At 38.2% G+C, this 27,904-nt stretch overlaps 2 protein-coding genes across 2 annotated transcripts in view; one reads left to right on the top strand and one right to left on the bottom strand.

Annotated features, from left to right (window-relative positions):
* The window catches only part of ywhag1 (3-monooxygenase/tryptophan 5-monooxygenase activation protein, gamma polypeptide 1), a 31,864-nt gene extending 27,305 nt beyond the window's left edge, over positions 1-4,559 (top strand). Inside the window, exon 2 of the mRNA XM_081365640.1 lies at positions 2,148-4,559. Within this exon, the coding sequence (XP_081221766.1) occupies positions 2,148-2,804 (657 nt within the window). The 3' untranslated portion in view covers positions 2,805-4,559. The remainder of the gene's footprint in view (positions 1-2,147) is intronic.
* Positions 4,560-13,987: 9,428 nt separating this feature from the next.
* Positions 13,988-27,894, bottom strand: hspb1 (heat shock protein, alpha-crystallin-related, 1). The gene is made up of 3 exons (XM_081366264.1): positions 27,399-27,894; positions 15,541-15,604; positions 13,988-14,902 (listed from the first exon to the last, which is right to left on the bottom strand). Exons 1-3 carry the CDS (start codon positions 27,793-27,795, stop codon positions 14,734-14,736), a joined length of 630 nt encoding a protein of 209 aa, XP_081222390.1. The 5' UTR covers positions 27,796-27,894; the 3' UTR covers positions 13,988-14,733.
* Between the last annotated feature and the right edge of the window lie 10 nt (positions 27,895-27,904).

Here is a 27,904-nt window from a genome sequence, read left to right as displayed (position 1 = left end):
CATCTCGAGATTAAAGTCATTATAATGCGAGATTAAACTCGTTAAATTTCGAGAAAAAAAGTCGAAATACAATCTTGAGAATAAACTCATTAAATATTGAGAATAAAGTCGTTGTGTTTCGAGAAAAAACTCGTTAAATTTCGAGAAAAAAGTCGAAATACAATCTTGAGAATAAACTCATTAAATTTCGAGAATAAAGTCGTTGTGTTTCGAGAAAAAACTCGTTAAATTTCGAGAAAAAAGTCGAAGTAATTGTGAGAATAAACTCGTTAAATGTCGAGAATAAAGTCGTTGTGTTTCGAGAAAAAAAAGTCGAAATGAAATGTAACGTTAGAGAATAACGCATTTGATCAGTGTTCATTGCATAACCTGATAGAGGACATGGCAGAGTTAGATCACTTAGACAATCTATATTTTTGACTTTCTTTCAGTAACAAAGAATAGAACATTAGGTCTAGGTCGGCTAGGTGTTTTTAGAAGAAAAAATCAGTCCAATTTGCGCGATGTACTCGCTTTTGTCCAACATGAAATTCATGGAGGTTTCATGGTTTCCCAGGATACCATAAGACGCATTATTAAACTTGTTGATCCTCAAGGTGTGGAATTTCGACGAAGGAGACGCTTGAGAAGACGCCACTTTCGCTGGCCCAAATACATTCTGGCATATGGACAGCCATGATAAATTAAAACCGTACGGCATTGCCATTAATGGCTGTATAGATGGTTACAGTCGTTACATTCTGTGGATGGAGGCGTACACAACCAACAACGATTAATAATGTGTCTTATGGTATCCTGGGAAACCACGAAACCTCGATGAGGTTGATATCGAGGCTATGCAATGAACACTGATCGAATGCGTTATTCTGTACATTTCATTTCGACTTTTTTTCTCGAAACACAACGACTTTATTCTCGAAATTTAATGAGTTTATTCTCAAGATTGTATTTCGACTTTTTTTCTCGAAATTTAACGAGTTTTTTCTCGCAACACAACGACTTTATTCTCGATATTTAATGAGTTTATTCTCGAGATTGTTTTTCGACTTTTTTTCTCGAAATTTAACGAGTTTTTTCTCGCAACACAACGACTTTATTCTCGATATTTAATGAGTTTATTCTCAAGATTGTATTTCGACTTTTTTTCTCGAAATTTAACGAGTTTAATCTCGCATTATAATGACTTTAATCTCGAGATGGTTTTATTTTTTTATTATTGCCTGGCCCTAATCCTCTTCCGTATTGAATTACCCCTATTGTTCCACGGTTTCCACAAAAATATTATGAAACTGTTTTCAACACTCATAATAATCATAAATGTTTCTTGAGCAGCAAATCATCATATTAGAGTGATTTCTGAAGGATCATGTGACACTGAAGACTGGAGTAATGATGCTGAAAATTCAGCTTTGATCACAGAAATAAATTACATTTTAAAATATATTAAATTTAAAAAAGTTAATTTAAATAGTTTATTAATAGTTAATAAATATTAAATATAATATTTCACAATTTTCTCTGCATTTTTGATCAATCTGTGAGCAAACTGGTAGTGTACAGTCAAACCACAAATTATTCAGACACCAGATATAATTTTTTATGTGTGCAGGACACTATAGTTAATTTATGTGAGTGAGGAGAGCAAAATAAAGTAAACTGTGACATATTATAACCAAAAATTCTTCATTCAGGGACTACCAGTAACATTTATACAAATGTGGGCCCAAAAATGATTCCGACTCTTTGACCTGATCATGTTTTGCTGAATTGCTAATGCTCTTTTTACACACAGACTGAACAAAATGAAGCATTGCTTGGTGATTGGTTGAGCTAAACTGGTATTATCTAATTGTGTAGTTAAATTTAACAGCTGACAGATATTCAACATAATTCATGTGTGAGACAGTCTAACAGAAGGACGGACAAAACCAGTGAAATATCAACTGAGTTCTTGTCATATTTTATTACCATTTTAGCGAATGATAAAGTGAGAAATGTTGAAGGTGTCTGAATGAACTTTGGTTTGACTGTAAATGTAAATGTTATTTTATTCATAAAGAGCATGCATCACTTGGCCACTTTGACTGTAAAACCTGTTAAAGTTTTAAAGAATGGTTGAATAACTTCACCTCCTCTCCATCTTCAAGGTAACGGAGCTGAACGAGGCCCTTTCCAACGAGGAGAGGAACCTGCTCTCCGTGGCCTACAAGAACGTGGTCGGCGCTCGGCGCTCGTCCTGGCGCGTCATCTCCAGCATCGAGCAGAAGACCTCGGCGGACGGCAACGAGAAAAAGATCGAGATGGTTCGCGCTTACCGTGAGAAGATCGAGAAGGAGCTGGAGACCGTGTGCCAAGACGTGCTCAACCTCCTCGACAACTTCCTGATCAAGAACTGCGGAGACGTCCAGCATGAGAGCAAAGTGTTTTACCTGAAGATGAAGGGCGATTACTACCGTTATCTGGCGGAGGTGGCCACCGGCGAGAAGAAAGCAGGAGTGGTCGAGTCCTCTGAGAAGTCCTATAGCGAAGCCCATGAGATCAGCAAAGAGCACATGCAACCTACACACCCCATCCGCTTGGGTCTGGCGCTCAATTACTCTGTCTTCTACTACGAGATCCAGAACGCACCTGAGCAAGCCTGCCATCTCGCCAAAACGGCTTTCGACGACGCCATCGCCGAATTGGACACCCTGAACGAGGACTCCTACAAAGACTCGACCCTCATCATGCAACTCCTGCGAGACAACCTGACGCTCTGGACGAGCGATCAACAAGATGACGAAGCAGGCGAAGCCAACAATTAAAGCATTGAAGAAAAGAGAAGATCTTTTGAGACCCTTTTCCTCTCGGCCGTAATGTAAAACACGCGTGCGCACACTATAAAGAAAAATAAAATAAAAAAAGTATTAAAAAAAAAATCACAAAATGGAGGCATGATTGAGCCACGTTTGCTGATGATAGTCGCCGCAGTTTTCTTTATTTCCCACTAAATTACGATTTAGAGAAATGTGCTAGTTAAAAAGAATGGTACGCCTCAAAAAAACATTAAAAAAAAATACTAATAATAATAGACGTAGCTATTGTTCTGTGACGTTTACCTGAACAACAGCTTGTTGGTGCGTCAAGTCTATTCTGAAATGGCTGAAGAGTTACGATAAACCCGAACACTGGCGTAGTGGCTGTTATTGTAGTGAAATACGAAGCGGAGCTGCTTATATTAATTTACATTGTGAGTAAGAAGTACTTCAAAGCATCAAGGATAGGCTTAAGGAAAAAGAAAAAAGTGAAAACTTGAATGTTATCGCCTTGCAAACCGGCTGCACTGGGCGCATTTTTATCTCTCGGATAGACGTTTATTGGGATTCTGAATTGCACCCACTAATGTTTGACAGTCGTTTACGTTTGAACTGGTTATCTGTGCCATTTATGATACACGTCGTTAGTATGCATCTCACATCTCACAAAATAAAATTAAAAAATAACACAGTTCTGATTTCCCCAGATGCATTGCCTTCTCAATCCAAAGCTAAAACCGGTTTAATAACCATGATTGAAATCGTTATTATTATCATTATTATTTCGTGGATATCAAAAACGGCCCTGTTCGAGAATAATTACGTTTAATTTTAATGCACTGAAGAGTAGTAGGCTATTATTGATTAAAATAATCAACTGAAAAATATCAAACGCTTTGCAGAAAAACGACCATTTGAAAGCAATGCCTAATCACTTGGTTTGATGCGCTCAGTTTATATCACTGATACCATAGACTGTTTTTTTTGTTTTGTTTTTTTGTTATTCTGTTAATTTATTTTTAACAAAATTCTCATGAAATGCACTTGCCTATTATACTGTTTCTGACGATTACAGCTCCAATATTCTCGATAATACAATATTGTGCATGCTGGTGATGTATTTATATAGCCTACCATAGCTTGACTTTATTAACTTAAAAAAAAAATTTGTAGATGTTATGTATTCATATGAACAAGAAATGACAAGAATTGAATCTGATTGTTTTCTATTTATTACTTTATATTGGATTGTTTCAATCTGTTATGATTCCTTTCTTATGTATTTTTTTTTTCCTCGCTGAAGTACGCTATACCAAAACAGTGCGTGTTAACCATAAATCTGTTATGGATGTTGCTATCGTGACATGCAATTCTTGTATTTGGGTTTTAAAATAAAGTAACAAAAAGGAAGCGAAAAGACAAAAAAAAAAAATATCTTATCATATCCGGCATTTTGTCACGGTAAATTATGATTACATTGTGAAACGATTAATGTTGAATGAGTTTTCCTTTCTGTGCTTTCTTCTGTCAAATTCTGCTGTGAGATATTTTAGATTTGCTGTTATATCAGTGTTTTAATTTTTCTTTCTGTATGGGATTCACTCATGGAACATTGCCTATTCTTATGATTTCTGTTTTCTTTATTATTTTTTTTCCTCGTCTACTGGTATCTTAAATGTGAGTCATGTAGCGGTTGCACAAAAGAAACATAATGATAATAATAATGATAATTAAAAAAAATAAAAACATGACTGTGCTCTTCTAGCCACCGTTTCAGCGCTGTCATTTCCTGATCACATCATGATGTTGTACTGTTATTACTGTAATAAATGCATGTGCAATGGCACAGTGGTTAGTGTAGCAGTCAGATGATGGTGAACAACAGTGTTTGAGCTCGTGTTCCCCTCCCGTTCTGTGCCATCCCGTGCCGTCTCCCCGTCTCGGATAATGCTAGCATCTGCCACACGGTTAGTGCCAACAGTTGTGCTTTAGTTTAAGGTTCATTCGGGTGAAGCTGGTTTTCTTCACGCTCATCTTCTCCAAAGGTCTACTCGATTAAAAGGGTAAAGAGAGAGAGTGATATAATCACTAATATCTTCATTAAGTAAGCAGATCAAAACACTAATTTTTATTATAATTAGTCTATTATGTTCACCAATGCTGCATTTATTTAAATAAAATACAGTAATGTGAAATATTTTTGCATTTTAAAATAACTGTTTTCTATTTAATATATATATTAATACACGTTTAAAATATAGCCTACACATTTATGTTAAACTAATTTATTCTTGTGATGGCAAAGCTGAATTTTCAGCATAATTTCTCCAGTCTTAAAGTCCCCCTGTGGTGAAAATCCAGCTTTTAATGTTGTTTATATGTCTATGTGATGTTTTTAATCTGCTTTAAGACAAAGCATGTGTAAATTCATTAGTCGACAGCATTGCTGAGTATTTCCTCCTTAAAACTGCAGTGAACCAAAGACAGTCTCAAAAACACGCTTTGAAATCGCTGGTGTTTCTGACGTCACAAACTACCTTGTAACCAATCAGATCAATGTGTGATCGTCAACCAGTGGATCTCTGAGCTGAGTGAGTGGGTGGAGGCGGGGCTCATTTGCATATTCATAGAACCGCGCATACTAAATGAGGCAAGGGTGTCGAGTTATATTCAAGATATTTTAAGAGAAGAATTTTTTAACAGAAAAAAACACTTAAACGTCATTTTGGTGATCAAAGATGAGTTTTAAGAGATACAATTATTGACTACAGGGGGACTTTAAGTGTCACATGATCTTATGAAGCCCCTTAGTTACATGGTGATCGAAAAAAATATGAGATGGGAGGAAAAATTATGTTAATGCTTTTGCATTCCGCCAAGAAACTTTACGTTCCCTCGCAAAAGTTTAACATTTAACATTTTAACCCAGAGAAAATTGCATTCTCTAGTCCTGCATTCTTTCTGAGTTAGCAAAAAGTGTCTCAGGGGAACATAGCACATTTGCGAGAGACCATAAAAGCTTTGAAATATATATTTTTCCTCCCATCTCATATTTTCCCCATCACCTTTAGAAATCATTCTAATATGCCGATTTGCTGCTTTCTGATTGACATCATTGCAGCTTAATTTTTTTGTGGAAACCGTGTACCATTTAAAAGTATTGGGGTAAGTATCGAAAAATAAACAAGAAATTATTTTTAATCCGCAAGGTGGCATTACATTTAAATAGTGGCTTTCATGTTACAAGAAAACAAAGTTTTCTATTTCAAATCACTTCTGTTCTTTTGAACATTCTATTCATCAGAGAATCCTAAATATTATTTCCACATGAATATTACATAATATAACTTTGTTTCTTGAGCATCATATTAGAATGATTTCTGAAGGATCATGCACTGAAGAAGTAATGATGCTAAAAAAAAAATCAGCTTTGATTACAGGCATAAATTACAGTTTATTACACTGTATTTTTAATTTCATAAATGCATCCTTGGCAAGCATAAAATACTTTTTATAAAAAATATATTTTTTTTAAATATGATGTATAAAACTTTTGACCGGTAGGCCAGTGATACATAGATGATGCAATACTAATTAAACAATTTCTTTGTGCTTTTAATACTTGCCAAATGCCACTGAATGTTAATCAATAAAAATCATAAATACATAAATAAATACATCATGGCTCGATACTGCAGCAAAACACACAGTGAAGGAGTTTGATCCCACTGACTTCCATAGTGGGAAACCGAAAACAATGGAAGTCAATGGGCTCCATCAACTGTTTGGTTACCGACATACTTCAGAATATCTTTTGTGTTCAGCAGAAAAAAGAAACTCATATAGGTTTGAAACAACTTGAGGGAGAGTCAATGATGACAGATTTTTCATTTTTAAGTGAACTAGCCTATTCCTTTAAGTTTAAAGGAGAACTCCGGTCAATTTTAACATTGAGCTCATTTTTTTGTAAATTTGGAGTGCTGTCAGTACAGAGAACAACGACAAAAATCGGTGTTGCCTACACCGTGTTATCCTCTTTTTAAAATTTGCACCCTGTTGACTTCAATGGGGCAAGTACTAAACCTGCTTTTAGCCTCTTAACATCCTTGATGTGTCATTACAAGTGCACAGGTCATGTGAGTGATTCCTTCAGAGTGAACACGGGTGGATCTGACTGCAGTAGATGTGAAAGATATTAATAAAAATGATGTTAATTCAGCCAGCGCACATACCTGTGTTTACATCCTGTTTTCGGCTGAAGTCCAAAGTAATCGATTGTCGAGTTCACGCGCGTGATCATAGGTAACTAAACCTATGCGTGTGAACTCGACAATCGACTACTGTGGCCTTCGACCGAAAACAGGATGTAAATACAGGTATGTGCGCTGGCTGAATTAACATCATTTTAATTAATATCTTTCACATCTACTGCAGTCAGATCCACCCGTGTTCACTCTGAAGGAATCACTCACATTAGCTGTGCACTTGTAATGACACATCAAGGATGTTAAGAGGCTAAAAGCAGGTTTAGTACTTGCCCTATTGAAGTCAACAGGGTGCAAATTTTAAAAAGAGGATAACACGGTGTAGGCAACACCGATTTTTGTCGTTGTTTTCTGTACTGACAGCACTCCAAATTTACAAAAAAATGAGCTCAATGTTAAAATTGACCGGAGTTCTCCTTTAAGCAAAAGCTTAAATAACATGCAGGCCTAAATGCTTATGTAGGGAGTTACTCCAGTCCAAAGAGCAGAAAGGAGTCAGTAGGGCAAACGTAAGCATGTTGAGCTCAATCCCACATCGCAAGCAGCAAATATTGATTTGGTCGGGGGAGATGAGCTTGTGTGAACATTATACCGTCAGACAAGACAGAGAATGGGAAATCAATGATTACAAACACAAGATGCAAGGGCAGTGAGTCTGACAAACCTTACCAGAACAGCATTATTCACTTACTGTAATACGGTCTGGAAAACCAATCATTCCCTTTTTGCATTGACACTGCACTTGTGAAATGCATGGTTTATTCAAGAAAAAGGCTTTTCATTATTTACTAATGATCAACTAATAAGGCTTCCTTTTCTTTATGCAACAATTATATATTCTTATATATTTCCTTTGATTTAGTCCGATTCACTCATTAGTTTCTGACAGGGGGGTACCGTATAATAGACAAATATTATATTTTTGATCCGTAATAATTTGGGCTGAATGTTTTATTCTCAATCCTCTTCTAAATGGCAATGATTATTTGATGTCGAATGCAATCGCACCGGTGCAGACCCAGCGAGAGATGTCGTGTATAGTTATTTTTCAGACAAACAAATTTTTTTTGTAACAAACATTATTTATTTTATTTTTTTAAGTACTATGCTAAACAGTTTATTGTTATTATACCCTTACGCCAGTAGATGGCGACTGTCTTTATGAGTGAGTGAGTCAGTCAGTCATTCAAATGAATCATTCAGAAACGAAGCTTTATGAAGGAATGAAGAGTAAGTCATTTATTAATTGATTCAGCCAATTCGTTTTAATGTTGTATTTTTTTTTTTTTTTTTTAATTGACATATCAGTAGCCTAGGTTTAATCGTCATTCATTTGACTTCACGTAGGTCTGGAAAACTATATTAAAATGCTGAAAGATACATTTAAAAATATATTTTTTTGTGATTAACATATTTTGATGAACATAGGCCTACTTCATAGGCTACTTTTATTTTACTGCATTTTTTAAATAGACTGAAGCAAAGAACGTTTTGTCAGAAAAAGACCGTTTTGTTAGTGTAATGTTCAGATTTTGTGAATCACTAAAATAAACATTTGAATAGGCTATAGCCTATCTTCAGAATTTTAAGAGAATTACCTTTATTCTAAATAAAAACACAGCGATGTTTATCCACTGGTGTCGCTGTAGGAGATTGTTGTGCTTTGCACAGTATTTCTTTTGATAATTCGTAATATTTGTTTTGTCCTGTCGACTTATTTCTCATCTGAATTTTAAGGAGGGACTGTCTAGGAGTGCCATTGAAGACAACACTGAAGAAAACATTGAAAACAATGGATGTCTAAGAGAAAACATTCGCGTTAAAAGGTTTGCCACGAACGCTCGTTAAACGACAATAAATCACACCTGACGAACACTGATGACATTTATACCTTTACCATCGTTTTCAGAGTGCTATATCCCCAATGACATACTGCAAGAATATGAAATTCAATAATTCTGAGAAATATTCGTACTTACTGCTCTGAGACGACTGAAGTTTTCTTTTTCGAATTTCGAGGCACCAATGAAAATGGCGCAGAGGAAACGCGTCATCCAATAGGATCATAGTTGCTTGCTATGCGGTTGCCATGATTTTATAACGTATCGACTATGAAGAGGATCTACACAATTTTTTTAGTGGAAATGAATTGGCGATGTAGAGTATAAATGTATAAAGATTTGTGGTTTGTTGTAGATGAAATAAAAAATAGTTAGGGTTCTGTGTTTATATAAATTGACATAACTAATGTGTGATGGCATTAGGTTCCTCTTTAAACCATTCTTATATAAACTAATAAAAACCTATGCTGTAGGATTCCCAAAATGCAATTGAAAGTTCCAACTGAAGTTGAACATGTTCTGACCTTATTGATGTTACATGATGAAATATTGCTTACCTTACGAAAATTAACCTGTTATTGTAGTTAGACTCTGGTAACCACAAATTAACCATGGTTTTGCTACACTAACTATAGTTAATCATGGTATTTGTAGTAAAACTGAGGTTATACAATGGTAATCAATCCGCCAAAAAAATAATCCACCATGATTCCTCACTGAAGGTACATGCTGAAGAACTGCCAGTTATTAATCCACAAGGGTTAGAATTTATAATCAGTTCTTTCATTCACTTCTTTTTCATTTTATTTTCACGTTGCTCTTTGGCAAATTCACAGCGTGCGCTCTCTGTATTTAATATAATAGATAAATTGCACCCCATGTTGCTTTTATAACATTTTGGCAGTCATATCAAAGTTATTGAAATGAGAGATTTAGTGAGATGGAGTCTTATGAGAGCTGGCCTACTTCTGACAGTGTGCATGCGCACGCATCTGTGTTTGCTCCGATCAAACCCTCGGCTCATGGAGAAGACTGGACTGTTCTCTGGCTCAGAATTAGACAGATGGTAAAATAAGGAATGGATGGATGCAAAGACGAAAGAGGCCATATGGAAAGGGATAAATCATTTATTCAAGCTTTTAAGAAGTACAGTGACAGAGGAACTGGCTGTATGGACTGATTTTCACTGATCTGGGCTGCGTTTCCCAAAAGCATTGTGGGCCTAAGTTGATCGTAGAGAACATTGGTGGCAATTATTCTATGATCAACTTAGCTTTTGGGAAACGCAGCCCTGATCTGGCAGCACTTTCCATCATGTTAATCCTTTAATGGTATAATTTATTGCTCTGCTAACATCACCAAATGGAATTGCAGTAATAATGACTGTTTGCAAACTGGTTTCTTAAAGTCTCGCTGTAGTCAATCATGTTATCCCTATAAACTCATCTTTGATAACCAAATTTTTTTTCTCTGTGAATTTCTTTTATTCATGCCTTAAAATAGATTAAATGTAACTCTACACCCTTGCTTTATTTAGTATGCGCGGTTCTATGAATATGCAAATGAGCCCCACCTCCACTCACTCATACAGGCTTTATGTATTGCTCTTTGCAACGTCGGACACATGACGGTAATTAATACAATTAGCTTTTTGCTTGCAGCTAATAATGTCTTGCTATTGTTACACAAACCATGTTCCCATTCACCATCTCACAAAGCTTTGAACAACTTAGAACGTCAGTGGAGAAAGGCATATAGTTCATCATAACATCGGAATATCCATCATATACAAATATCACCTGGTGTATTGCTAAACGTACCCAATTTTTCATATCAACAGAAAAATATACTGGGATAACATGGCTTCTCTTGAAACTCCCTTGCTTCAGAGCATAATAATGATATGTAAAAGCCCGCCCCCTCGTGACCTGATTGGTTACAAGGCAGTTTGTGATTGTGCATTTTAACAAACTTAAATTAATCTAGACTAGAGCCTAAAATTCATATAGATACACAAACATTGTGCATACTTATTTAGGCTGGATAAGATTCTCTTCACTATAAGACAATCCCTTTGAATCATTACAGTTCATCATTTCTATAATCATACTACACGGCCATTTCCTAAATCACTGTACAGGGTTAAAAAATAATAATAATAATGATAAAAAAATCATGTAGTTTGTGTACCACAGAACTGCATGATAGTTTTGAAATATTTTTCTACTGATGTAAACTGTGTGCAGTGATCATGAAACATGCATTGCATACAGATGCTATTTCAGAAGATGAAGCTTATATGCATGACTACACTATGAAATACATTATGCATAAAACATTTCAAACAATTTCTATTACTTATTTAGGTGGTTTCTACCCGTTTTTATCTCTTCTCTGTTATTTTAAGGCACCTCTTACAGTTACAGTCAATAACCGTAATGATCTTATGTTTGATTCATGAAATATTCTGCAAAATTGTTTCCTGTAGTGTGAGAGAGACAGTCATGAACAAGCATCTCACTTCTGTCATATATAAGTCCAGTCGGATATCCGATTTTCAGCTGAGAGGATTGTCAAATTATTCAAAATATATTTATAAAACGGATAGTTCCGGTCCTTGATTCTGATTGGTTGAGCCGCGTTCGAAGCCGTTGTAAATTACTCTACAAACATACATGTGTGACCGCATTACATTAGTATTACTGCGCAACTGCCGTTTGTGATTCTTTGTTGCTGCATGTGTTGCTTGGCAACCTCTTTGGAACTATATTGCTTGGCGGAGGAATACATGTGTTATAATAACGTTATATTTTTTGTTTCTGGTGTTTATTTTATGAATAAAATAAATATTAAAATGAATATTTTATGGAGTAACCGTTTTATAAAAGCAATAAGTCCCCTGAAGCCGTGTTTTACAGTGAATTTAGAATGTGGTTTTAGGCATTCCGTTCCACGTCTAACAACGCCCCTGTTCTAAATCCACTGTAAATCACGGCTTCGCGGGGCTTATTACTTTAATAAATGATTGTGTGGTCTCAGTCATAATGAGATAACAGACAAATGCCAGATAATCATTTGCCTTGCCTTGAAGTTGTTTATTCCCAATTCTACCATTAGAATAGCTCATGATGGGAAAGCCTTTATTGAAGAACATAATGTAGGCTAATGCCTCAGAAACCCAAAGGGATCAGTAATTGATGTGGCAGTTAAAAGTTTAATATGGAGTCAGATTGGTTTTAAAAAGGATGCAATGATGCCCACAACAGTAGTTTATCGCTAAACCGCTACAGTATTTGACTACTGGTTAACATTACTAATAATAGCTAACATGGACCATGTGACCATGGCCGTAACCAGGGTTTGAAAATTAGTGAGGTCCGGGGTGAGGTGCAGGGCCGGATTAAGAATTCGGAGGCCCCTGGGCACAATGTGTTGTAGGCCCCCCTTAGGCAGGCCAAATGTATAGTTTGTCGAAGGATATTTGAATTTTGCATTAACAGTTTTAGTTTACTGACTTAAAAGGAACTTTGTTGTACTATGCTGGAGTAAATTTCATAAATGATCGTTCTTTCCCATAGGATTTTGTAAAACTATGATGGGTGGACCTCTGTCCCTCTAGGGGGGTTCGGGGGCATGCTCCCCCGTAAGAAAATTTTGTACATTTTAAGGCTAAATGCATCAATCTGGTGCTCTTTGAGAGCTCAAAATTAAGAGCTTCAACGGGCTTCAACCCATGAACTGTGCAAAAAGAAAAAACATTGACTTGTACCTGGACATTAAAGGGGGCTCAAACTTATTTTTTAGTTATGATATAGAGTTTGTCTACATTACATTATCACTGGTGTTTTAGTATGCCAAACAATTAGTGATATATATATATATATATATATATATATATATATATATATATTATATGTATATATATATATACTGTATAAGAATATGACACATAGGCCTACTGATGATGAATAAAGTATAAGGCTATTAAATAGCAGTTCCAAAATAGTTTTTGTAAATACAAATAAGTTGGTATGTCAGACCACAATCATTTAGAAATATAGTGCAAAAACACAGTGAAAATAAGTGGCATTTTTGGGTTAAGGAAACAACAGTAACCATGGTAAATACACAATACTAACATGAGCTGTTAATGAACATGACCACTGATCCTGATGAATAGAATGAAAATTGAATGAACATAAACCTGCATGTAAATCATTCCAAACATGAAGTAAGTTGCGGAATTTATTGGCACTTTTTGGTAATTTCATGACTTACAAATTGACATCAACTACGATGTTGTTGCATCATGCTTGTAGTTTCTTTTGCGCTTTATTTATAATAAAGTGACATAAAGCGCTCTGCCGCATTTGCGCGTGTAATTGAAGAGGACGCGCAACGAGACTGACGGGACAGGAAAGTACGTTTTTTTTAGGTGAGAGACTTTTTATTTCGTAACAAGTTACAAATAACGTTAGAATAATGATACAGATCTGTATTATGCTATTGTTTTTGATAGTGTTGTAGCCTACATTTCTTACAGATAATCATGATCATTGCGTTTGTCTTACCGAATTTGGTATCTTCCTGTCAGCAATTACAGTTTGTCTAAGCTTCTTCTTTTTATTAATGCCACGAAAAACATTAAAAAAAAAACAAAAAAATAATAATAATGAGAAAAAAGTTCAAAGCTTGTGTTTTGGAAAAGAAAATTAATATATCACTAGCCCTAACATTCAACTTTCCACTTTATTAACGTCCTAAAGTGTCACAATAAATGGGAAAAACGAGTCCAAAAGACGTATAATAGGTGGATCTGGCAACACAGAGGCTGCACCCGCGCCCTCACTCACAACCATAGACTGTAAGCTCACAACGCGCTCTCAAGCCCCGTTCACTGTTCCTTCTCTCAGCGACATGAATTGCAAACACACATATGACGTAGCTTAAACGGCTAATTAATCATTCAGAGAGCTTGAAATTTTATTTTTGAATATAAAAAAATGACCGAGGTCCGGACCTCGGTGACCTCATAGCTGGCTACGGCCATGCATGTGACAGAAGCAGATGAAAACAATGAATACGATTATGAAAACAAACATTATTTTTATTGTGCCTGACTGTGTATGTTTACTAGTGGTTCAGAAAAGGTGTTAAACATGTAGCAAAACCAGCATTTATGTGAAGCTCCTGAAGAAATGTCCATAAATAAAAATAAAAAAAAATAAAAAATCTTGCATAAAGAACAATCATATTTTAGGGTCATTTGAATTGTGACATTATTTTAAATTCTCACATTATTGTAGTGCAAAAAAAAAAAATCTCATTCTCATTATAAAAATTGGTTCCTCTAGTCTGGACAATATTTTTTTTTTAAATGCATATGATTAAATTCACTGCAACAAATACTACCAATATAAATACTGTGTGTAAATGTAAATAATAAATATTTTTCAGTGTTTATTATTAAATATTTTTCATTACAATAAGAATTTGGGGTAAAATGGTTAATTGTCATGAAAACAGCTTGTAGCTTGTAAATCATACAGAATGAGTTTTTTTGAAAATGTAAAAATGCATAAAGTTTTGTGTGATGGGTAGGTTTAGGGGTCGGGTTAGTGTGTGTGCGTGTGTGTGTGCGTGTGTGTGTGTGTGTGTGTGTGATGGGAAGGTTTAGGGTAGGGTTACTGGAAGTGGACAGAATATACAGTTTGGACAGTATAAAAACCATCATGTCTATGGAGAGTCTCCACAAAGATAGCGAACCAGACAGTGTGTGTGTGTGTGTGTGTGTGTGTGTGTGTGTGTGTGTGTGTGTGTTTGCTGCAGTGCTCAGGGTTTCTTTGTCGTGCTGACGGTCGCTGCGCTGCTGCCGGTATTCACAGGGATGTTGATTTCTGTGCCCTGGATTGCAGGTTTGGGCAGAGGAGCTTCGATGGACAGGACGCCCTCAGGAGACAGACTGGAGGTGATCTTCTCAGAGTCCACACCAGGGGGCAGACTGTAACACAACACACTCGTGTCACCACACCTTCCTCTCAAAACAGGATCATAATGATGATGATGTGAAATATTATGCAATGTGATGCATTAATCATTGTCAAAAGCTGTTGGTCCCACCCTGGATAGTGCATCTTGATCCTACCTATCAAGTGTGCTTCATCCGCATCAGAAAATTATGAGATACTAAGTCATAATTTTGAGATATAAAGCCATAATTATATCACAATAAGCTAAAATTATTAGATACTGAGTCATAATTATGAGATAAGTCAATTATAACATAAAAGTCATAATTGTGACAAAAAGTTGAAATTATAAGAAATTAAGTCATAATTGCGAGATAAAATATCAATTATACAAATGCATAAATGACAAAATGTCAATATGAGATACTAAGTCATAATTATGAGATAATAAGCCATAATTATGACACAATAAGTCGAAATTATGAAATAATAAGTCATTAATATGAGATTGAAGTAAATTATAACATAAAAATGTCATAACTGTGACAAAGTTGAAATGAGATATTAAGTTATAATTATGAGATAAAAAATTATTTATGAATAAAAAATGCGTAATTATAACAAAAAGTCTAAATGATCAAGTGTGCTTCATCAGCATCTCAGGACTTACGTGTATTTCCTGGTGAAACATCTGGACACGAAGCCGTGCTCATCCTTCCTCTCCTCATGTTTGCCTGAAGATCAGACACGAACGGACACAGAGAAAAGAAGACACACAAGTGAGATTATTTCTCTCAGATTAAAAGGAGAGCAAATGGAGACTCAAAATGACAAGATCTAAAAATACCAATATCTGCAACAATATTTCTCATTAAAATCTCATTTGATCAAATGATGTGCTATCCACTCTGTATTTATCTCTATTTTTAAATGAAACCACTTATTTATAAGATCTCGGTAACACTTTACAATAACGTTTCATGGTAGCACTTTATATTACAGTGTCCTTGTTACATATTTTACATGTACTTACCATAGTAATAACAGTAAATTATGCATAATTAGATGCAACTAACCCTCAACCAAACCCTAACCCTATAGTAAGTACATGTAGTTGCTTAATATTACTCAGTATACTGTAATGAATTGCTGTAAAAATTACAGCATTATTTTACAGCAGCTGGCTGTTTTCTAATAATACAGCATATTGCTGTAAACTGCAATGCATTCTGGGGTCGCTAGGCGGTTTAATTCAAAATACAGAATATTGCTGTAAATTTCAAATCTTCTGAGGCATTTGTGATCTTCAACGGTCGTGTCGTCGACTTTCGGGTAGCGCAAGAGGAGTGCTTCACAACTCTGTGGTAAGTGACTTATTATTTCAGTTTCTTATTTTCAATGTTTGGTAACTCGTAGAATATGAAGGTAATGTTATATTCGCGGTCCATATTGGTAACCCCGGATCACACATCCTCCGACCGCGGGGCGCGAAGGAGACTTGCGCCGGGCTTCAGCAGCGCGGACGCGGTAGTATTTTACACACCTCACCCCGGCGCTACAGCGGCTATGGGCAGAAAATCTATGGGCTCCTGTGTTAAGAATTACATGCTTTAATGACAACTGTCGGTATTCACACGAGCTTCGTGTTGATTAGCACACTTCGTCGTGATTATTTTATGGTGTAAATCAAATCAAAATCAAGCCATCTGTTAAAATGGGCGCCGAAATGAAAACGCCGTTGCTAAAGCCTTGCGTCAGATGCGTGTCATATACGTTAAATTATAAATGATGCTGTAATAAGTTACCAGGTTTGTTGCACGTTTAATATGCCGGTGTAAAAATCCGTAGTTGGCTTACATTTCAGTACGAAATGTGTTTTTTTAGCTGTAACCTACTCTGTGTGTGAAATTTGCTTATTGTTTGTTTGTAATGCCGTTTTTAACTTTATTTAAAAGAAAGAGTTCCTGCACTCTGAATACTAAATTATAGTTTAAATGTAAAAAAACGAAAAATGCATAGAGATGCATATGTCAATCATTTTTCAGACAAACACATTTTCAGTTATTTTAGAAAATGTCTTAGATCTTTCAGTGGTTATAATGTGAAGTTATGGGGTCCACTCCTTCAAGCCAGTTATTTTCATTTATAAAGTTTTAAATATGTATATTTTTACGACAAAACCGCACGGATTACCCTCAGAAGGCCTTCGTTTATCCCCCTGGAGCCGGATGGGTTACTTTTGTGAAGGATGCATGCACATTTTTGGGACTTGAAGGAGGTGGATCCCATAACTTGACATTATAACCACTGAAAGATCTAAGACATTTTCTAAAATAACTGAAAATGTGTTAGTCTGAAAAATTATTGACATATGCATCTCGAACGGCTTGAGGGTGAGTAAATCATGGGTTTAATATCAATTTTGGCCGAACTATCCCTTTAACACAATGTTTCTCAACTCGAGAAGAGAGAATTTTTAGGGCGAATGATTTAGATGTCTCCATCTTTAACACTAGCAAGCTAATGAGTTAAATCAGGTGTTTTAATTAGTGGACATATAAAACCTCCTTCCTGGGAGGTCCTCATGACTGGAGTTGAGAAACACTGCTCTAATATATGGTCCAATTTTAAAAACATGATTACAAGCCTCAAAAACTTAAAACCAATCTTAATTACATATTGTCTGTTTCCTGACCCTTTAGGCGCTTTGTATGTATTAATCCGGAAAGAGGAACAAAGAAATCAAGAGAAAATTTGCCATCTAAAACAACAGGGCAAATGGTACAGAAGAAACAGGTTGCAGTGAACCCACATGTTGCCACTCTGCCCAGCAAAGTGATGGATTAACAGTGGAATTTCTGAAATGTAAGTAGTACACACACACACAGATCTATTTTCCCTTTAATTGTAACCTTTTAATATTCTCTATCTGTCTCTAAAGCCCTTTTCACACAGCGCGATGTTCCCGGGAAATTGCCAGAATGCCTTCTGTGTGAACGCAAACACGACCTGGGACTGATGCCGGGATCGATGCCGGGTTGGGGACCTAGTAACATTGCCGTGTTCAGTCCCAGAACGTGCGCTATGTGAACAAAAGCCGTAATAATGCCGTGTTGTAGTGATGACGCTGAAGCCGGGATTGTTCGCCAGCTGTGAAACGGTACGTAATGCGCAAGTTTATGATTGAATCAGAGAAAAAAATGCACAAGCGTGGTTTCTTGAGAGAGAGAGAGATCGCAGCTCATAAGCAAACTTAAGACGCTGCTGAGACATTACAAGTCACATCGATGTCACGTGTCTTTACGTGTTGTGTGTGAATGCACTCTCTGATTCCGGAAAATCACTGGCAGTGTGAATGAACCAAATCAAATGAACCTGGATCAAATTTCCGGAATCTCTGTGTGAAAGGGGCTTAACTGTATCTGTCATCCCTGTATCTGTCTTTGACTGTATCATTATGTTTTGTAATATATCTAATATATATTGTCCTCTTTTTTCTTTTCAATGTTTCTAGCCACTCTTTGCATCCTGTGATGGAACAGCATTCTGGAGCTGAATTGTTCTCCATTTTTGATCAGAAGTTTGTTGGACTGACTTGGGGCCTTGTTGTTTGGTCATGTTTGTCTGGTAATGAAGTGGTGAGAATTCACCCGTCTCTTTTTGTTTTATTATTATGATCATGTCGGTCAACTTGTGGTTTTAAATGTATGTTGTTTGCGTATTTCTTCTTTGTGTGAAGGGCCATGACGGCTAATTTGTTTCAAGTAATTTAAAAATATTTAATTTCATGTCCATTTAAAAAAAAAAATACAATTTTGTAAATAAAAATGAAATCAAAATAATACAAAATACACTGTTTATGACTTTTTTTCATGCAGATTTTAAAGTTATAAATTTTTACCTGTTTTTCAAGATAAGTATGTTGAATTATTTTTTTTTTGTTTTGTGAAGTAATAGGGGAATTAAGTTGTGCATTATATAACACTTTATGTATTTAAAAACAATTGTTTAAAGCTTATGTAGTTGATAAATAATTTACATTTAAAATTCAGCTGCCAGTCATTAATACTCAAAAATCAGGAAAATATATTGTATACTCCATTTTACAGACTGTTAAAAATTACCTGTAAATTTTACAGTAAAATACTGGCAGCAGGGTTGCCAGCCAATTACTGTATTTTTTACAGTAGCGTTTCTGTAATTTAATTTACAGAATTTTACTGTAATCAGAGAATACAGTAAAATTCTGTAAATTAAATTACAGAAACGCTACTGTAAAAAATACAGTAATTGGCTGGCAACCCTGCTGCCAGTATTTTACTGTAAAATTTACAGGTAATTTTTAACAGTACTTAAATATATAATTACACTGTAACAATGACACCTTAAAGTAAAGTGTAACTGGTTTCGTTAGTTAATATTAGGTAATGTATTAACTAACATGAACTAACAATGAGCAATACATTTGTCACAGTATTTATTAATCTTTGATAATGTTTGTTAAAAATATCCAGCTGTTCGTTGTTTGTTCATGTTAGTTCACAGTGCGTTAACTAATGTTAACAAATACAACCTTTGATTTTAATAATGTATTAGTAAATGTTGAAATTAATATTAATACTTCTACAGCATTTAATAATCTTAGTTAATATTATTAACTAAGATTATTAAATGCTGTAGAAGTATTGTTCATTCTTAGTTAATGTTAATTAATGAACCGTATTGTAAAGTGTTACCAAGATCTCATTAGCCCTAGGATTGTTCTGCATTATCAATCACCGTTCACATTGATGTGAGTTAATGTCACAGACACATCACACACTTCTTTGTGACAGTAAAGAGTGTTTAACCGCACATTGACTGAGCTTCACACTCATGTTTCCTCTGTTCTAAATCACGTGTGCAACACAACATGGTTCATTTGACCTCGCTGTCCTTTCAGTGTTCCTCAAAGCTCAAACTCTGTAACCCAGCCCCGGCTGTGTTTGTGTAGACAACATGTCTGAAACCTCAGATGACCTTATCATCTGATAGAGACCAACACAGAGATGGATGTGATATGAGAGTCATTTAAAGGGGTGGTATAATGCCCTTTTCACCAGATGTATAATAGGTCTCTGATGTCCCCAGAGTGTGTGTGTGAAGTTTTAGCTCAAAATACCCCACAGATATTTTTATATAGCATGTTAAAATTGTCACTTTTTGAAGGTGAGCAAAAACGCACAGTTTTGTGTCTGTTCCTTTAAATGCAAATGAGCTGCTGCTCCCGGCACAGGGGGCGGAGCTTCAACAGCTTGTGTCCTTTTACCTCACACACACATGCACTGAACATTGCAACAACTTTTAGCCTTTTATGTTCAAACCGGAGTCAGACAATGATGGAGAGACTCAAGAAGAAGTGACAACATGTAGAAGCAACAGGACATTTCTGAATGGTTAGTTGATGAATTTATGAAACTGATGTGTAGTTATCTTCTAGTCATTGATTAGCATATTCTGTCTTGATAATCTATAACTCGTGTTCAGGGGGCGGGATTTATGTAAATTTTAGGGTTGGTGATGTCACTAACCCGGGAGGAATGTGGTGTAGTCTCTACCAGCCGTTTGTTGTAGTCCTTAAAAAGCCATTTCTTTAAAATAAAATATCTCCCTTTGCTTTGAACTTTGAGCGTTGTAACTTTGCAGATGTTGTTTATGCTCAAACAGCAACATTAAAAGAGTCCAGTGTGTATTACTTCACTAGATCCTAGAGTTGGGGTACTCGAACTCGGACTCGGACTCGAGTCCAATTTTTAATGAACTCGGACTTGTCACGCACTCGGATGAATTTGTACTCGGACTTGACACGGACTCGGACATTTTAGACTCGGAAAATTTGCCGAGTACAGTCGAGTCCGGGCACTGGAGGACACAATATTATTCAAAAACGAAACGAAACGAAACTGCTTACATTGTGTTGTGTCAGTGTTGAGCATTGTAACCAATCACAGAGATATGTATATTAAGCGCATGAACACAGTGGCCAATCAGAGGCGTTTTGAGTCACCATGCGGAGAAGTCGCTCAAAGCGTATGTTCAGAATCAGCGCGAGTTTTATCCTTTCGCAAATCTCTTCATAAACAACAAAGTCTTGACGCGATATAAATAAGAGATTCGCTGTGCAGTGGGGACAACTTCAGTGTTTATGACGAGAGTTTCAGTGAGAGTGCAGAACGCGGTAAGTAAGTGATGGCTTAAAGTGAGCACTATTGACAATCTAAATAATATATTTTTTCATGCTTGTAGAGGACCAGTGGTTACGTTCACACTGTAAATTAAAAACAGTGATAACTGCATTTAAATGTGGGAGAGAATCCGCAGAATTTTAGTCCTGTGAGTCATGAAATTGCGATGATTGACACAGTAACCATAGCAACATGAGAACGCGATAACCAAAGCAACATTTTGGCGTCTAATAATGTTATGATTTTTGTTACATTGATTTAGCCTACACTTTAGTCATAAGTTTAGGCTACATACACCTTGCAGAATCTCCAAAATGTAATATTTATTTATTTTCTAATGAGGATGATCATAAAAACATTGTTTCTATTTATTACTGCCCTGAAAAATCTTTTTCACATAATGGATGTTTAATAGCCTAGTCCACAAGAAAAAATACAAACACAAAATACAAGACAAATTACATAAGCTTGATTTTAATATTGTGTTTCATTACCTGAATGATCCACAAGTTTTTTTTTGTTTGTTTTTTTTTTATTTATTTTTTTATGGTTGTTCATGAGGAAAAATCCTCCAGCTCCTGCACATTCTTTGCTTTTCCAGCATCTTCTGCATATTTGACTCCTTACTAGCAGTGACTATGATTGTGAGATCCATCTGGTCACACTGAAGACAACTGATGGACTCATACACAACTATTACAAACCCTGCAAACATTTAGTGATGCTCAAGAAGGAAGCAACCATTAGGAGCCAGGGGGTGTACATTTTTGAACTGGATCATTGGTGTAAATTGCTCTTATTTTATTTAAAAATTAATTAATTAATTTAGTCCTGCCATTTAGAGGCTAAATAAGATATTGGCATGTAAAACAAAATAAGATAATCAAAATAAATAAAAATGTAAAAATCGTCATCTTGCTCAAAAGTTTACTCCTGGCTCTTAATGCATCGTGTTATATTCTTGGGCATTACCTTGCAGAATCTGAAAGATGTACGATAGGTAAACGTATGACTGTAACTATACATTGGAATCATTTTGTAAGGTTTAACATATTAATTTAAGAGCTCAGTGTTGAGACCTTTCACTGGAATTTGATTGACATGCGATCTGACCAATCATAATGCAGATACCTGCCATTTTTGTCCGACAAACAAACCAAACCAGATAGTAGATTAAAGTCATTGGACTTGAACTTGAAAAATGGTGTGTATTGAATTCTTTTTGCAGTTCTGATGTTCATTCATGTTTAATTCGTGCTATAACTAGAAGATATTATCAGTTCATGTGCTGCTTGAGTTGAGGCCTATATTAAAGCACCACAAAACGGTGTGTATTGTTTTAATTTCATAAAAATTACCAAATTTGAAAGCTGAGACTTTTTCATAACAGAAGAAGCCTTGTCTTGTCTGTTCGCGCATTGTCAGTGTCCTCTTTGCTCCGCAATATATATTTCACTGTGTGAGAACATGTGGAGTAAGAGCGTAATGGCTTGTCAGACGTAGTGACAGTAAGAGGGCCGGGTCTTTGTGAAAGGTCAATTTAAAACCATTTAAATATTTGTGGACTCGGCCGGACTCGACTCGGACTCGGCTGTTAAGTGTCACATGCCTGTCCTGTCTTGTGCTGCACATGGGTGTTTTGTTATTTTGGGCCATGTGCTCGTGTCTATTGTCTAGCCCCTCCCATCTTGTTATCTGATCATTGGTTAATTTGTTCCACCTGTTCCCTCTTGATTTGTTCCCTTTATAAGTCCCCTCTTGTTTGCAGTCTGTGTTGGTTCGTTGTCTTATGTTTCCTGTTCCCTTTGATTCCCTAGTAAGTTCATGTTCTGTTTTCGGTTGTTATATTTGTTAGTTGTGTTTTCCCCCTCGTGGGTTTTGTTTTGTGTTTAGCCTTTCTTTTATTAATAAATTCATATTCTCTGCACTTGAGTCCTCGCACCTTTTGTATTTCCCCATTCCGTGACAGAACGAACCAACCCATTGAGGACTCAGCAGAAGAGCTCACTCATCCAGCAGCATGTCCGACAGTGTCTCTTCCCCAGCCACCGAGCGGGAGAGAGGACAGTCTTTTTTGGGAACCCGGTTGGTCATATTTCGCGGGACCCGTGGAGGCCGCAGTAGAGGAGGTGGTCGAGAGGAGTCCCGACACCACTCTCCACTCTGGCCCCTCTTCGACCCTGGGTTGGTGATGTCCAGCCCAGGGTCCCATTCGCCACTGGTTCCGTTCAGCCCAGAGCCCCATTCGCCGCTGATTCCGCCCAGCTCAGAACCTGCACATTGCCATCGGAGACAGAGGAGGAGAAGGAAGACCTCCTCCGTGTCTGTTCCGGTGGTCCCAGTGCCGGTGGTCCCAGTGCCGGTGGTCCCAGTGCCGGTGGTCCCAGTGCCGGTGATCCAGAGTCCGGTAGCTCCAAAACACAGGAGGAGGAGAAAGGCTCCCTCCGTAACTGTTCACGTCACGTCTGCCCAGCCAGAGACTGTTCATGTCACGTCTGCACAGCCAGAGACTGTTCACGTCCAGCCAGAGACTGTTCACGTCACGTCTGCCCAGCCAGAGACTGTTCACGTCACATCTGCCCAGCCAGAGCCTGTTCACGTCACGTTTGCCGAGCCTGTGTCACCGGACAAGATGGCCGCCGCAGAGCCTGTGTCCCCTGACAAGACGCCTGCTGAAACGTTGTTGGATTATTTTTCGACGCTAGTCAAGATCCTAGATATTCCCAGGAATGTTCACGTCACGTCTGCCGAGCCTGTGTCTTCCGTCAAGATGGCCACAGCTGAGCCTGTTCATGTCACGCCTGCCGAGCCTGTGTCTTGGGACAAGATGGCTGCCGCCGAGACTGTTCACGTCACGTCTGCCGAGCCTGTGTCTTCGGACAAGATGGTCACCGCCGAGTCTGTGTTTTCGGACAGAATGGACGCTGCCGAGCCTGTATTTCAGGGCAAGATGGTAGCCGCCGAGCCTGTGTCTCCGGACAAGATGGCCGTCGTCGAGCCAGTGTCTTCGGACAAGATGGCCGCTGCCGAGCCTGTGTCTCCGGACAAGATGACTGCTGGGCCGGTGCCTGTGTCAGTTCCTGAGCCGGTGCCTATGTCTGTTCCTGAGCCGGTGGTGTCTGTTTCTGTTCCTGAGCCGGTGGTGTCTGTTTCTGTTCCTGAGCCGGTGGTGTCTGTTCCTAAGCCGGTGGTGTCTGTTCCTGTTCCTGAGCCGGAGCCGGTGTCTGTTCCTGAGCCGGAGCCGGTGTCTGTTCCTGAGCCGGAGCCGGTGTCTGTTCCTGAGCCGGAGCCGGTGTCTGTTCCTGAGCCGGAGCCGGTGTCTGTTCCTGAGCCGGTGTCTGTTCCTGAGCCGGTGTCTGTTCCTGAGCCGGAGCCGGTGTCTGTTCCTGAGCCGGAGCCGGTGTCTGTTCCTGAGCCGGAGCCGGTGTCTGTTCCTGAGCCGGAGCCGGTGTCTGTTCCTGAGCCGGAGCCGGTGTCTGTTCCTGAGCCGGAGCCAGTGTCTGTTCCTGAACCTGAGCCAGTGTCTGTTCCTGAACCTGAGCCGGTGGTGTCTGTTCCTGAACCTGAGCCCGTGGTGTCTGTTCCTGAACCTGAGCCGGTGGTGTCTGTTCCTGAACCTGAGCCCGTGGTGTCTGTTCCTGAACCTGAGCCGGTGGTGTCTGTTCCTGAGCCCGTGGTGTCTGAGCCGGTGGTGTCTGTTCCTGAGCTGGTGGGGTCTGTTCCAGTTCCTGAGCCGGTAGTGTCGGTTCCAGTTCCTGAGCTGGGGTCTGTTCCAGTTCCTGAGCCGGTGTCTGTTCCAGTGCCATGGCCGCCCGAGGGGTCGTCTCCACCGTGGCCGCCCGAGGGGTCGTCTCCGCCGTGGCCGCCCGAGGGAAAGTCTCCGCCCTGGCCGCCAGATGGACTGCTCGATCTGCCCTGGACGCCGGAGGGAAAGTCTCCACCCTGGCCGCCCGATGAACTGCCCGCTCCGTCCTGGCCGCCTGAGGGAGAGTCTCCGCCCTGGCCGCCCGATAAACTGTCATCTCCGTTCTGGCCGCCAGATAGACTGTCTGCTCCGCCCTGGCCGCCCGTTGGACTGTCAGCTCCGCCCTGGCCGCCCGGTGGACTGTCTCCACCCTGGTCTGTCCCTCCCGTCCCTCCCTTGTCTGTCCCTCCCGTCCCGCCCTGGTCTGTCCCTCCCGTCCCGCCCTGGTCTGTCCCTCCCGTCCTGCCCTGGTCTGTCCCTCCCTTCCCGCCCTGGTCTGTCCCTCCCGTCCCGCCCTGGTCTGATGGAGCGTCTGGTAGCCGCTCCGTAGGGAGGGGGTAATGTCACATGCCTGTCCTGTCTTGTGCTGCACATGGGTGTTTTGTTATTTTGGGCCATGTGCTCGTGTCTATTGTCTAGCCCCTCCCATCTTGTTATCTGATCATTGGTTAATTTGTTCCACCTGTTCCCTCTTGATTTGTTCCCTTTATAAGTCCCCTCTTGTTTGCAGTCTGTGTTGGTTCGTTGTCTTATGTTTCCTGTTCCCTTTGATTCCCTAGTAAGTTCATGTTCTGTTTTCGGTTGTTATATTTGTTAGTTGTGTTTTCCCCCTCATGGGTTTTGTTTTGTGTTTAGCCTTTCTTTTATTAATAAATTAATTTTCTCTGCACTTGAGTCCTCGCACCTTTTGTATTTCCCCATTCCGTGACATTAAGGACTCGGACTCAAGTGCGACTCGGCCCTCTTTGGACTCGGACTTGGACTCGGACTCGATTGTTAAGGACTTGGACTCGACTCGGACTCGACAATGGTGGACTCGGACCCAACACTACTAGATCCACATGAAATGCTCCCTATTCACCAGCCATTTTACTTCTGAAATCTGATGCATTTCTTTTCCATCCCAAACAACAAAGATCTTGCATACAAAATGTTAAATGACACAAAGTCTCGTGATGAGCTGTGAAAGAGCAATAACTCGCTTGCACACGTCAGTTAACACACATTATCCTGCCGTTTTAACCGCTCTGTGCTCTGGCTGTGTAATATCTCAGGAATTTTGCTGGCCTCATTTATCAGCTCCCGCCCTACAGAAGATACAACTCTCCCAGCAACATCTGTTATTCAGCAGCCATCCTTTACTTCACACTCGATCACCTCTCTTCCTTATGGAAGACCATTTACACCACATTAGAAAAAAATACAAATAATTTTGAGATAAAAGCCATAATTATTACACAATAAGTCAAAATTATGATATTAAGACACAATTTTGAGATTAAAAGCCAAAATGATGACACAATAAGTCAAAAATATGAGGTAAAAAGTCAATTATGACTTAAAAAGTCATAATTGTGAAAAAAGTTGAAATTATGAGATACTAAGTCATAATTATGAGATAAAAAGCCGTAATTATATCCCAATAAGTTGACTTTATGAGATACTAATTAAAAATTTTGAGATATAATCCATAATTGACACAATAAATTGAAATTATGAGATACTAAGTCATAATTATGAGATAAGTGAATAAAAACTTATCTACATAAAAAGTCATAATTGTGACAAAAAGTTTAAATTATTAGAAATTAAGTCATTATTATGAGAAAAATATAAATTATACAAATGCATAAATATGACATAAAACGTCAATATGAGATACTAAGTCATAATTATGAGATAAAAAGCCATAATTATATCACAATAAGTTTAAATTATGAGACACTAAGTCATAATTATGAGATAAGTCAATCATGACATAAAAAGTCATAATTGAGATAAAAGATTTTAAGTCATAATCAATTATGAAAAAATCAATTATGGATACAAATGCATAATTATGACATAAAAGGTCAAAATTATGAGATACTAAGTCATAATTATGAGATAAAAAGCCATAATTATGACACAATAAGTCGAAATTATGAGATACAAAGTCATAATAATGAGATTAGTCAATTATGACATAAAAGTCATAATTGAGAACAAGTCATAATTACAAGATTAAAAATCAATTATTGATACAAATGCATAATTATGACATAAAACATAAAAAATTGAGATACTAAGTGTTAATTATGAGATTAAAAAGGTGCAATTATGAGATACTAAGTCATAATAAATAAAATAAACATTCAAAATGATGTCTAAAAAGTCCAAATTCATAATTATGATTCACCAAAGCTTGATTTTTTTCTTGTGTGGCAGAAATGGACTTCCACAACTTTTCCCTTTTCAAAACAACTACAGAAATCAAGTGTAATTTTCTTCCTCAAAGCAAAATATCAGCTTTTACAGTAGCTTTTAGACACTACAGTAATTAAAAAGCGAAGTGCTCACCGCTGATCTCCACCACTCCATCTTTGGTCTTCACCGTCAGCTCCTCGGGGGCGAAGTGATTGACATCCAGGCTGATCTTCCAGGCGTCCTGAGTCTGCTTTATCTCGGACATTCCCGAGCTCAGCTGTCGGGAAAAGGCCCTCCCGTAGTTTTGAGGAACTATCCCAGCGGGAGACATGGGCATCTGAGCTGGACTCTGCATTAAACAGGCCATGTCAGGGTGTCCGAAGGAACGCATGTATCCCGGCCAGTGCGTGCTCGGGAAAGTGGGAATCTCCTCAGAGAAGGGTGGCATCCCGAAGGTTTGATCGAAGAGCCGACTGCCCTGGTACCAGTCCCGGAAAGGATCCCAGGATGGGCTGTGCATAAAGCTGAAGGGAATCCGTCTCTCGGCCATGGCTTGAGTTTGAGCTCTGTCTCTGAAAGTTTTCAGGAGAGTGTTGTGTCTCGTTTGGGAGAGCTGGGATTTATAAGAACGTATTGGCCGACCCCCTTCCACACTAGCT

This window comes from Scardinius erythrophthalmus (genome assembly GCF_964197995.2).
Source record: "Scardinius erythrophthalmus genome assembly, chromosome: 5".
NCBI lineage: Eukaryota > Metazoa > Chordata > Actinopteri > Cypriniformes > Leuciscidae > Scardinius > Scardinius erythrophthalmus.
This window is presented reverse-complemented; position numbering and strand designations above follow the sequence as displayed.

Bases quoted from the DNA above. Each gene is read 5' to 3' on its own strand.
- hspb1 (XM_081366264.1), bottom strand. From the start codon at position 27,795: ATGGCCGAGAGACGGATTCCCTTCAGCTTTATGCACAGCCCATCCTGG. The intron at 15,605-27,398 runs GTGAGCACTTCG...TCTGATCTTCAG, and splicing joins TGGAGTGGTGGAGATCAGCG to GCAAACATGAGGAGAGGAAG. The intron at 14,903-15,540 runs GTAAGTCCTGAG...GTTGTGTTACAG, and splicing joins TGTTTCACCAGGAAATACAC to TCTGCCCCCTGGTGTGGACT.